At 43.3% G+C, this 12861-nt stretch overlaps 3 protein-coding genes across 6 annotated transcripts; 2 read left to right on the plus strand and 1 right to left on the minus strand.

Annotated features, from left to right (window-relative positions):
* The first annotated feature begins 1741 nt into the window (after window positions 1–1741).
* On the plus strand, window positions 1742–5371 carry LOC9272163 (pre-mRNA-splicing factor SPF27 homolog). Of its 2 annotated transcripts, none has more exons than XM_015755811.3 (7): window positions 1742–2080; window positions 3310–3485; window positions 4105–4188; window positions 4520–4589; window positions 4667–4800; window positions 4871–4929; window positions 5037–5371. In XM_015755811.3, the coding sequence occupies exons 1-6, from the start codon at window positions 1832–1834 to the stop codon at window positions 4926–4928; spliced, it is 771 nt and encodes a 256-aa protein (XP_015611297.1). In that variant the 5' UTR covers window positions 1742–1831; the 3' UTR covers window position 4929; window positions 5037–5371. The 2 variants fall into 2 exon arrangements, with proteins under 2 accessions (XP_015611297.1, XP_015611304.1); XM_015755818.3 differs by having other exon boundaries at window positions 5042–5371.
* A 1559-nt stretch (window positions 5372–6930) lies between these two features.
* On the plus strand, window positions 6931–8517 carry LOC4326207 (uncharacterized). The gene has a single exon (XM_015755802.3). It carries the CDS (start codon window positions 6974–6976, stop codon window positions 8345–8347), a length of 1374 nt encoding a protein of 457 aa, XP_015611288.1. The 5' UTR covers window positions 6931–6973; the 3' UTR covers window positions 8348–8517.
* A 92-nt stretch (window positions 8518–8609) lies between these two features.
* LOC4326208 (ADP-ribosylation factor 2-like) lies at window positions 8610–12811 on the minus strand. Of its 3 annotated transcripts, none has more exons than XM_066305316.1 (7): window positions 12595–12811; window positions 11564–11732; window positions 11076–11146; window positions 10740–10859; window positions 9822–9940; window positions 9288–9369; window positions 8610–8887 (listed from the first exon to the last, which is right to left on the minus strand). In XM_066305316.1, the coding sequence occupies exons 1-7, from the start codon at window positions 12808–12810 to the stop codon at window positions 8882–8884; spliced, it is 783 nt and encodes a 260-aa protein (XP_066161413.1). In that variant the 5' UTR covers window position 12811; the 3' UTR covers window positions 8610–8881. The 3 variants fall into 3 exon arrangements, with proteins under 3 accessions (XP_066161413.1, XP_015611313.1, XP_015611320.1); XM_015755827.3 differs by having other exon boundaries at window positions 12768–12808; XM_015755834.3 differs by having other exon boundaries at window positions 12764–12808.
* Between the last annotated feature and the right edge of the window lie 50 nt (window positions 12812–12861).

Genomic DNA, 12861 nt, shown 5'->3' on the forward strand with positions numbered 1-12861 from the left:
GGCTTATATTTTATCTATAGATAATCCTTACAACCTACTAATTCCAAATTACTGCTGTAACTTGAATGTCACAATATCACATAACATACTAATAAAATTTGCTATGATTTTAATGTTATACTTTGGTTCACTTCTTTAGCATAAAAGCTAATAGGTTGGGCTTAAGAATGAGTGTTTCACCTACAGATACGCTTTCAGGTTATAGCTGATCAACTACACTTCTCTCAACACATACTTAACATAATGAAACGATGTTTATTGTTGCCAATTTAAATTACATGCTCATGTACACATATAACATGATGGTTAAAGTCGCGCGAACAAGCGACATTATATGCTAGTAAAGTTGATGGATGATTTGGTTTGAAGCCAAAACTTGCATACCAAAATATTGGCATTTTAAACGGTCATTTTGGTAATGTTTGGTTTGTTACCAATCCTTGCCAATACCACATAAATATTGTCAAAATATTGGCATTGGCAAAAACTTACCTATAATTTGGCATCGCCAATAGTTTGGCATAGTTACAAACCAAACAAGACCTGAAACTTTTGTTCATTGTAGCCTACCCATCTTAAAATTACTATTAGGAAAAATTGAAATATATAGTAAAAATTTGAAATTACCAAGTAAACGCTACCGGAGGGAGTATGTTTCTTTTTTTTAAAAAAAAAAAGAAAAAAAGGAAATCTCCGCCAGAACGCCACCCGGCATCGTCTGGACTCTGGATCCTCCTGGATCCATGCTAGAGGCCTAGAGCCATAGATTACTGATTTATTGTACATACTTTCAACATGGCAGATGTTCTTCTCGAATGGCTCTCGGCGTTTTGTTAACACAAAGGGGCGTAATGTGTCATGTCGAGTTGTCAACGAAGATGGTAGAGGGATTCCATCAGGCTGAGCGCAGATCGGAATCTATCTATGAGTATAAATGATAATGATGTGGATACAGTTAATTACTAATGACGTGGACACGCTTTAAGATGCTCTAGTCTCTTTCACAGGTCAAATCTCGTGTTCAATAGTACTATAGGAGTAGCAGCCAAGGAGCAGTTTAGTTAGTATTATGTACTCCTCCGTCTTAAAAAAAATTCAACCTAGGACTTTGATGCGACATAATATAGTACAACGAATTTGAAGAAACCTAACTCCTCTTTTTTTTCATCCTCCTTTTTTTTCTCTTCCAAATTTCTCTCTCCATAAATATTTTCATTTTGAAATTATCATTGTTTAAGATGTGTAGCGGCAAGTTTGTTCTCATGCAAATGCTTTTCATCTACAGTAAAAAAAACTTTCACTAATTGAATAATCAAAATTTCAATTTTTGGTCAATGAGGTATAGCAAAATACATATGCGACGAATTATGGAATAGCCACTCGATCGATTTTGTGAGGCTATTAAAAAGTGTACGTAAAGGATTCTCCGTGTGATGACGCATGAAGCAAGTGTAATTGGGCTCAATGCTATATATGATTTCTGACTTTGTTTTGCCATTATTTTATTTATCTTGTTTCAGTTTGTCATTTAAATTGGCAGAGTTTCTACCCATCGTAAAAATTATCTTCAAACCCAACGCCATTTTTGCTAGTTATAAACTTATAAATAAAGAAAGCGCTGGCCTGCACCTGTCTGGCCCAATCGGCTGGGCTTGCACCCACTCTTGGGCCTTGGGCCAGTGGGCCGTAAGGGAAAGAGAGAGGAAGACACGAGCTTTTCTCCTCCTCTTCCTCTCCCTTCGCCCGCGGCGACAACCCTGAACCCTCCTCTCTCTCCTCCACCACCTCCCCTGCGACCAGCGGCGCGCGGCAGCGGCAGGCGGCCACCGGGATGGCGTCGTCGTCGGGGACGAGGGAGGTGCTCATGCTGGAGGCCCCGCCGGCGCCCTCCGGGGCGCCGTGGCGCGCGCCGCCGGACGCGGAGGCCGTGGACGCGCTGCCCTACATCGACGGCGACTACGGCGACCCGGCGGTGAAGCGGGAGGTGGACCGGATGGTGGAGGAGGAGATGCGGCGCGGGAGCCGCAAGCCCGCCGACTTCCTCCGCGACCTCCCCCCCGTCCCCGCCATCGGGTTCGAGGTAGATTCGCGATCTCTCATCTCCTCTCCTCTCCTTGTGGGTTCTTGGAGCAGCTCTAGTTCAGCGTCGGGGTCGTTGCGTTCAACTATCTTTTCAGGCGAAAAAAAATAGAACTGTATCTTTTCTTTCGAATGTGATTCGCGTTAGGGTTATAGCTACTTGTAAGAATGAAACGGGTTAGAGGCTGGGGGGTGTATAGGGTTAGTAGTTGTGTACTCGAAAGTGAGAGCACATTGCTAAATACTGTACATTATCCTCCTTTAGAACTGTGCTTATAACTATGTTTTGGTGGCGGAATTTTGGATTATAGTTGAGCTAATTAACTGAGTATATGTGGCTTGCTTGGATTTGTATAGAACTTTTTTTTTTGTAAAGCTTAATGTTTTGCTCTGCTATAATGTCTGTATGTTAACGTTGATCCTGAAAAGAACAAGAGAGTATTTTTTTCTGTTGCCACATGCTTCAATTGATTAGCTCGTATGGAGGACAGATGCCTGATGGTCCGTGCCTTCAAATTTTCTGAAATAATAATAATTGATAGTTTTGACTAGATCCACCCTGCTGCAAACAGAAAAGCAACATATTTTGGCTGCAAATATTTAACTTTTTTACTTAGCAACATTTCTTGACCACCAAATGAACCTATTGATTTGATCGGTTACTTGAAATTAAGTATACAATTTGAGGCACCAAGAACTGAAATATAAGCTCTTTTCCATGTTCTGTGTGCATTGAGCTAAACCGACAGGCAATTTGAACCTGTGGCAGTCAATAATATGACCTAAGGTATCAAAAGTGCACACGGCAGTCAATGAAGAATAGTTATTATAAGAAAAAAGAACTAAATTGAATGGGCATTCACGCTTTGATGATTTCATCTAAATAATTCTTATGAGATGTACCAGTCTAGGTGTTTGCATCATATTAACTCTGCTCCATAATAGTTGTCTTAGAGCTCAGAGAGCAAGGAAAGGGTTAATACCTTTTTTTTCACAAAGTTTGCCCTTTTGGATGATATAATCTGTGCTTATCTGTGCAATTGAGTCATATTTGAAGATACATACAGCCATTTAATTCGTTGTAGGCTTGTATTGCTTATTGAAATTATACAAAATATTTGAATCACAATTTGGGTTTCATTTTTTTAGAACTTATGCCTCATCATGTGAATATGTTTACAACCTTATGAGTTTTTATTATTTGATACTCATTTTGCACATCTGTTCTAGAATCATCCTATGCTTGCTAAAGAGTACGAGCGTGTTAGAGCTGGGAAACCTCCTGCTACCATAGAGATGTCCCGCTATGGTTTGGAGCCACCCCCAGCGAACAAGAGGAATGATGTTGCTGCATGGAGGCAGGCTCTAAGAAATGCTCAGAGCCAGCTGCACCATCAAATCATAAGGTAAGAGTAGAGAGCCACAGGGTACTGAACTAATGAAATTTACCATCAAAGGTGCAGTATCGTTGAACGTTGTGCATTTGATTGTGATAGGATCACAGGGACCAGTGTCTTCCTGTGGCATGTCCTTTTGATAATTTTTCATTACCATAATAGCTTTTAAGCTTTCCCTGGTGTGGAAAACATAGACTTCGAGAATAGTATCAGAGTAGATAGGATGGGCTGCTTGACAAAGGTTTCTGCAGTCTGTTTAAAATAACAAGCAGTATTATTTTGATAAAAGAGCATGTTTTTTGGATACACTGACAATTTGTAAATTGGAGGATTGTATAATGCTCATAGCAGAAGACTTTTCCTTGTACTTTACTAAATGTATCTTGGGTAAATTAAGATATTTGATCATGTATTGCCTAATATCAGCTTCAACAGTTTACTTGACAATGGGAGCTCCTAGGTTAGTTATGATTGAACATGTAAAGCTTCGATCATGTTACTTCAGAATTCGACTGCTGTACGCACTGTGTAGGATATACTGCTTTTTTCTGACCATGGTTTCTTATCATCTATGGAGTCAGCATACTTCTATGCTATTATTAGTTTTGAAATAAAGTTAATATTGCAGGATAGAGAATCTGGAGCTTATGCTGAAGTATGGTGTTGAGGTTTGGAAGCTTCAGAATAGACAAATGGAATCAGTTTTGTCTAGGTAGGCTATTGTGACATAAGTTTATTATCTTTGAATTTGGAGCTACGTATCCTGTGTTATTCATGAGATTCATTTAGAGCCATTTCAGTACTCCTGTTTGTAGACTCTGGTCTCATATGTTGATAGTGTAGCTTAGCTGTTTAAACTTCCAGTAAAGCACTTATTTTGATATTTGAAGCACTTATTTCGACATTCTTGTAAGTCTCAATGCTACTTATCACTGTAACAATATGGATGGTAGATTATTTTTATGCCTGATTGCATGGTATCTAAGATGTCGAATATAGCATTTATCATTCTAGCAGCATATGATGGGTTGATCTCTTTATAGGATGCAAAAGATGGCTGTCGAATACAATGAGAAGATAGAAACTGTCAACCGCGAGAGGAAATTTCACCAGGTAATTATATTACTCCTGCTCTTGTTCTTAACCACGGCATATTTCACAGCCAAGCTGATCATTTGTGTTTTGATCAGCAAAACACTGGTGGTCAACTCCATGCCTTGACGACGGAATGGCAGGAGCTGTGTCAGAAAAATATAGCTATTCAAGCTGCATGTGTTGATCTGCAGAATCAGATTGATCAGCTTAAACTTGGAGCTAAAGAATTGTACTCCCCCTCTCTCCCTACTTTCCTCCCTCTCTCTCCACATCCACATGACTAACAGATTCCTTAACAGGGGAATGCCCATCGATGACAGCACCGGAACTAATCAGCAAGCATCATCAGCCATTTGAGGTACTATTTGTTATTTTGTTCTCAAAGAAAGCAGTATTCTTAGGAGTATTGAAGTTAAGTCAAGAGACAAAATCTACCTTCATCATGCTTACAAGTTTTTACCACAGCACAGATACATAGGTAGCAATGGAGGTGAGACAATTCCATGAGATGGGAGCTGGAGGTTTCCATCAAGGCACATCTTTTTGCATGATCTGCAGTTGCCAAATCCAAGATAACAATCTAGGCGATTACCTTGACAACCCGCACTTGTGATTGTATTCCGTTATCCATTTTTCGAGGACTTGTGTGCATATGGAGACCTGATAGAGAAACAGATCGTATGCATGCTGTGTTTCTGTTCCAAGTGATCTAACCTGTGTGAGAGGCAGAAATCTCATCACTGAAATAGAATGTACCTTGACATTGAAGCGTCAGTTAAGGTTTTTGTTATTTATGTTGACATGTTTGTGTACTCTTCCTGCTGTTACCATACAGTTTTACTAAACATGAGTTGTACTAACCATGGAGGTTGATATGGAAATAATTACTACCTCCATCCTAACATAGAAGTACCGACAGGATCTTTGTTCAGATCACTAGTAATAGGAGATGGTCCATTCCATCCATCCGGTTTTAGGTTTTTATATTTTGAAATGGACGTAGTATTATACTTAGCATGTCATGGATTGAATTATTGAAGTAAGCCCCCACCTTCCTGGTCGGCGTAGTCCCTTGAGGCCATCTCTAAGTTTGTAATGAAAAACAACTATAGTTCACCTAGAGCGTGAATACTCTATTTTGATTTTATGAACCACACCTCAAAAGAAAATCTTAGTTTTGAAAGCACTAAAGCAACTAGAAGTTCATTTTCCGGCATTTATTTTTTTTGTTTAAAAAAATACTCCATGTAAGAAACAAATCTTCAGCTTTAAAACCAAACATTATTCAACTACTATAAAAGCTATCAAATTTAACCTTCAACATGGTTTCTTCTCATGTTGAAGAAATGTTTTTGAGTTATTTTAAAACACAGATAGATCATATGATCCAATTAACCCTATTCTGTGAAAGGGCATCTAGCCTAATGGTTACAAGAGTCTCAGTAGCACCTGAGTAGGGGTGGAACTGAGCTGGAAACAAGATAAAACTTGAGCTCGGCTCGGCTCATTTCCTGGCTGCAAGCCTTCTTATTGAAACACCTCTTCATATATATTTTATAATTATTAGAAAAAGTAAAAACAAATCATCAACATATAAAATTTAAATAAGTTTGTTTATTCAATTCTTCAAAATCTTAATGATAAATTTCAAGTTGACAAATAATAACGCCATATAAAGTAAAATAATCGATATAAACACACGATGGCCTAGGCTCACGAGCCAAAACAAGCGGCTCGCGAGCTAGCTCGGCTCGGCTCATTTTCAGCAACGAGCTGAAAAGGAGGCTTGGGCTTGGCTTGTTTGGCTTACGAGCCGAGTCAAGCCAACCAAGCTCGAGCCAAGCCTAAGCTGAGCTCACGAGCCTAAGCTTTTTTTTCCACCTCTACACCTAAGGTCCTGAGTTCGACACCCCATGGGAACGAATTTTCTAGGATTTAGCGGCGCTGTACTTTCAGTGGTAGGCGACGTACCCGTCGACAGCGAGGTGCTGACTTCATCAATCTCTCCAGGATTTGCCGGCCTAGTCTTCGAAGATGCTCATAGGGGTAGGGTTTGCGTGCGTGTGTTCATAGGGTGAGTGCGCGTGCGTTGAGAGTTTCTGCGTTGTACTGTGTAATTCAAAAAAAAAAAAACCCTATTCTAGCTACAAAGAAATAAGCATCGAAACACAAAGGTTCATTTGAAAATCTCTGAAATTTCATCAAACACCCCTGTCCAAAATTCATAAAAAAAATTTGAGCTGTGGCGCCATCTCCCATCCCACCCAGCTTTTGCTGTACCACCATGCCGCGACCGGAGCTACACTCCAATCTCCCACTCGATCCCCACAAAAACAATTTGGGTAAATTCGACAACGCCGCTACACTCCAATCTTCCACTCGCATCTCATCTCGCATCAACCATGGCCGCCGCCGTCGCCGCCGCCGCCTGCCACTCCCCGGCGCGCCTCGTGGTCACCTGCTCGAGCTCCGCCACGCCCGCGCCGCCGCGGCGCCCGCTGCGGGTGGCCGTGGTGGGCGGCGGCCCCGCGGGCGCGTCGGCGGCCGAGGCGCTGGCGTCGGCGGGCGCGCAGGCGTTCCTCCTCGAGCGCAACCCGTCGGGCGCCAAGCCCTGCGGCGGCGCCATCCCGCTCTGCATGCTCGACGAGTTCGCCATCCCGCGTGACCTCGTCGACCGCCGCGTCACCCGCATGCGCGTCCTCTCGCCGTCCAACCTCGCCGCCGACTTCTCCCGCGCGCTGCCCCCGGGCGCCCACATCCCCATGCTCCGCCGCGAGGTGCTCGACTCCTTCCTCCGCCGCCGCGCCGCCGACGCCGGCGCCACCCTCGTCCCGGGCCTCGTCACCTCGCTCTCCCTCCCCGCCGACCCCGCCACCGACCCTTACCTCGTCCACTACATCTCCTCCGACTCCGGTGGCCCCTCCTCCTCCCGGTGCGTCCTCGAGGTCGACGCCGTCATCGGCGCGGACGGCGCCAACAGCCGTGTCGCCCGCGAGGTCGGCGCGGGGGACTACTCGACGGCCATCGCGTTCCAGGAGCGCATCCGCCTCCCCGACGAGGCCATGGCCTACTACGACGACCTCGCCGAGATGTACGTCGGCGGCGACGTCTCCCCGGACTTCTACGGCTGGGTCTTCCCCAAGTGCGACCACGTCGCCGTCGGGACGGGCACGGTGGCCGCCAAGCCGGAGATCAAGAGGCTCCAGTCGGGCATCCGCGCGCGCGCGGCGGGCAAGGTCGCCGGCGGCCGCGTGGTCAGGGTGGAGGCGCACCCGATCCCGGAGCACCCGCGCCCCCGCCGCGTGGTGGGGCGCGTGGCGCTCGTCGGCGACGCGGCGGGCTACGTCACCCGGTGCTCCGGCGAGGGCATCTACTTCGCGGCCAGGTCGGGGCGCCTCTGCGGCCGCGCCATGGCCGACGAGTGGCGGCTCACCGGCGCGGTGACGGAGGCCGGGATACGGGCGGGATACCTCCGGCGGTGGGACGACGAGTTCCGCCCCACGTTCCGGTTCCTGGACCTGCTGCAGCGGGTGTTCTACGGCGGGAACGCCGGGAGGGAGGCGCTGGTGGAGATGTGCGCCGACGAGCACGTGCAGCGCCGGACGTTCGACAGCTACCTGCACAAGCGGATGGCGCCCGCCGAGCCGTGGGGGGACCTCCGCCTGCTGTGGCGCACGGCGGCGGCCATGGTGCGCTGCGGCGTGCTCGGCAGGGAGGTCGAGCGCCTCCGCCGTCTCGAGCAGCAGGCCGCCGACCAGGTGCTCCTCCGCCATTGAAGATGTGTGTACTGCTCTGCTCTCTCTCTTTCTCATGTTTTGTAGTAGCAACTCTGCATTTGCAAATTGCAATAGTATCTTACATAAAGATGCTGCTGCTAGTAATAAGCATGGTAATTTTTGGGATGCTTTAACTTCTAAGCAATAATATGACATTTTTATTCAGTTTAGTGGAAATCCCAGTTGTCATGAATTCGTGATGATTGTTATGTGTACCAGTACTCAACACATAGGGAATTTAGTGGGCATTAGCAACGATTAATTGAGGAAAAGAACTGCATTACTCGGGTATATCGTATATGAATATATGATATAGTTCAAGCTGACAATTAGTCTCTTAATAATACCGGAAGGGGTTGTAGAGAGTAGCTAGGTAACATAACAAACCAGATCTGAAAAGCCTAACGAAGAAATACAATATATTCAACGAACACTCCAGTGAAATAATAATCCAAATCTCAGTATCAAAATGACCATCTCCTCCGTTCTCCAGAAAATGCAACTGCTATGTAATGTGGTATTCTGGTCATCCAATCAGGCCTGCAGTCAATTGAAAGATGAGAGCGTGACAGATACTGTAAAAAGAACAAAACCACCAATCAAATTTTATCAATATAACAAAACTTTGGAAAAAGAGTTGGCATAGCTGTGTTCGGGAGGAGGGGTTGGTCACCGGCACGCAAAACAAAGCTCGTATTGTTGCATGATTAATCAAGTATTAACTTTTTTTTTTGAAAAATAGATTAATCATATAGAAAGTTTTTCCATAAATCACACCGTTTAGCAGTTTGAAAAGCGTGCGCGCAGAAAACGAAAGAGGTGGGTTGGGAAAATGGGGGGAAGAACACAGTAAGCTTCAAACCATGTACCACCATCTTTCAAACACCCTCATGGTACAATTGCATGACAGAGTAATGTGGTAATGGCACATAGGAACTACCTTGTTTGCAATGTTGCTCGAGAGCCAGTCAAGGCCCTCATATAAACCCTCTCCTGTTGTGGCGCATGTACTCTGGATATACCTAAATGACAGCAAAATCCAACAGGTTATGATATGTAAAAATAGCATAATATTTTCAAGGAAAAAAACGAAAGTTATTGATCCATTGTTAAGGTGATTCTATTCATCATGTAATAATGAGCCACATAATTGTATAGGTGAACATCACTAAAAAGTTTTATAGATCTAGGATGGTTCTTGGTGAAAATATGTAAATGGCATAAGATACATACGGAGTAACACAGTTATTCACCCCCTATGACTATTTAGTTGATAAAAAAGAGTTGAACCACAAAGTGGAGTAAGGTAAACCAAAAGGCTGATTCATTAAAATATTAAAACATAAAGTTTAAAATTGAAAGATAGAAATCGACAAACCAGAATACAAGACCATCAAACTTAGAACAAAAATAGGAATGGATGAGATGAGAAGTAGACAGCCTACAAGTGACAACAAAAGCAACCATATATTACCAGTGGCGTTGGCGCAGGGAATGGAGACCAAGCTTATCTGTGATCTCAGCAGCATTCATTGCATTAGGAAGATCTTGCTTGTTAGCAAAAACCAGCAACACCGCATCCCTCAACTCATCCTGCAAATGCCATATGACTGAATGCTTAAAGCAGTGATTGAAAAGAATTTGTATATGTATGTAACATAGTCCAAGTGTATCTGAAAGCAAAATTCAGGATTCTAATTGCCTAAGAGGATAGATTCCTTAACCATATGGAACTAATACCTAGCAACATTTTGCATAGGCATGTCTTAACTTTTAAGCTCTGAAAAGCATATGCTATGTGTGTAATAGTGTGTATTAGCATACCATGGCATATTTTGGACAGCATATATTTATTTTTAAAATTCTGGGCAAACGGTATAGTAACAAAAAATTATGAGGATATGTCGGAAGTGTAGGAACATGCCCAATATCTCTATTGATGAGTTAATAAGTATTGCAAGCTTAGGAAAAAAACTTAAACCTACTACCACTTATGAGGTTATCTGAAAAAAAAAGGGTACTTGTGTATGAATATGACGAACTAACAATAAAATATGTGACATCAGAAAATGAGTATTTTATGATGGTATATCCAATTTACTCATTTTACTAAATGTCATGGAATGGTGCCATACTATGTTGTCTTGTGAGGAAAAATTGGCTGCACTTAAACTAAAATCAGTATGCGTTATTCTGACATTTATAAATCAAGTCACTGATGATGCATCCTGCTGCACAAACTATTTGGAGGTGGTTATATGCTTAACAAGAAATAGGATGAAGTTAACAAAACCAAAAGGCATGTTCAGCATACATCTTATATGACAGAACAAAGTTATCCATGTAACAGGTTAAGCCAGAAACATGAACATGATCCTTAAACAAAGTTTACCTCATTAAGCATCCTGTGGAGTTCATCCCTTGCCTCAACCACACGATCTCTGTCGTTGCTATCAACAACAAAGATGAGACCTTGAGTGTTCTGGAAATAGTGCCTCCACAAAGGTCTGATCTGTAGTTTAGAAAACATAATGTTATGAGAAAAAAAGTTTCTAAAACCCTAGAGCTGTGGCCATATATTAGTATGAAGTTCATATATTCCCTACTGTCTGATGTGTTTAAAATAGTCCAATACAGCACAATGGAAAATCTACTGCTGATTGCAGAAATACCTTCTGAAGCGAAAAGTGATTTTGGTTACAAAAAGCAAGAACGAATTGGTTTTTACCTTGTCTTGACCCCCGACATCCCAGACAGTGAAGCTAATGTTCTTGTATTCAACAGTCTCCACATTAAACCCTAGACATCAAAGAAAAACAGTAACTTGATTTGCTCTCTTTACAAGCATTATTTCAAAAATGAAAAACTATCTCTCATCTGTCTAACAGTAATATTTTGCACTTGCACATAGAGCCATACAAGCGTGCAACCATGTTTGTTCATATTTCCAACATTATCAGGTTGCAATATGAAAATGGATACAAAATAATGCAAGTGAGCCACTAAATACAATTGTAAACTAAGACATCCACCAAGCCACCAATGGAAGGAATCCAGCCCTTTTTCATACAAGGGACCTTACTTCTATGTGATCTGTTTTTCTTTTTGACTACACTATAGTTTGAACCCAACTTACCGACAACAAAGTAGGAGTATTTGAATGTACTTAACAGACACATCCAGTCAAAACATATAAAATATCAAATAGGTTTTTACCTATTGTTGGAATGGTGGTGACAATCTCTCCAAGCTTGAGCTTGTAGAGAATTGTGGTTTTACCAGCTGCGTCGAGACCGACCATGAGGATCCTCATCTCCTTCTTGGAGAAGAGGCGGCTGAAAAGCTTCGTGAAAGTGAGGCCCATCTTGCCGCAGTTGTGCAAGACCTTAAACAATCAAGAATCAATATGAGATATGATACAAAAGCACATGCAGCAAAGTTCTTAAATCTCAGCTCAGATAATGTAAGACCAAAACCAAAATGGGCTCCATAGTTCAGTTAGTTAAATCACAATTCATTCAAACGAACCAGATCTTTTGCAAACGAGAAAAGTATATAAGGATATCGACATTAAGAAGTACTCCCGTCATGCCGTTGTCTTTTAACATGACGTTTGACATCTTACTAAAAAAATTATATAAATACCATAATTTTGTTGTAACTTGTTTTATCATAAAAAAACTATAATATTAACTTAGTACTTTTACATATTTATACTAAATTTTTAAATAAGACGTTATGCGAAAAGTCAAGAGCGTGCGTTATACATAAAAACCTGAGGTATTATTTGAAACGGCACCGTGATCCCTCAGGCAATGCAAAGAAAACAGCATCTACAGACTATGATTTCACATCCCACGAGTAAACAAAATTCACAGACCAGTCTGCTGTGCGAAGGATCTATGCAATGCAACGCAACGCAACACGATGCCACTGGAATTAAAATGAACAATATACAAGTCTAACACGTGAAAAGGGGTCGGCAATGGAAACGGATAGGCGATCACCTCAGCCAAAGCAAACAACGGATCGCCGACCAGAAGCTCATCTACGGACTAACAATTCCGCACCCCACGCACGAACGAATTCCGCGGACTTGTAGAGGCCTCCCAAGGATCTACGCAACGGAACACAACACACAGCACCACGCCATTTTCTCGAGGAAAAAAAATTCTGGATCGAACCGAACGAGATCTACACACGCGCGACGCCATTGGAAGTTTACGCACCACACGCTACGAACTCACTCGGCTACACAGATCTACGCCTCCACTCCACGGATCTGGGCCTGGGCAGCAGCAGCAGCATCGCCGATTCGCCGCCAGCGCCAGCGCCACCGCATCCCTCCCCAGCAATGCCCCGAGGGCGAGGCGGAGATCGGAGAGGAGAGGAGAGAGGGAAAGGAGTTGGGCGTACCAACCTTGCTGGAGATCGATCTCGTGCGCGCGCGTGGCCTCTCTCATCTCCTCCCCACCTCGTCGAGCCGAAGAAAAAGGAGACGACGCCTCGACGCG

The sequence above is a fragment of the Oryza sativa genome, chromosome 1 (assembly GCF_034140825.1).
Source record: "Oryza sativa Japonica Group chromosome 1, ASM3414082v1".
In the NCBI taxonomy this organism is placed as follows: domain Eukaryota; kingdom Viridiplantae; phylum Streptophyta; class Magnoliopsida; order Poales; family Poaceae; genus Oryza; species Oryza sativa.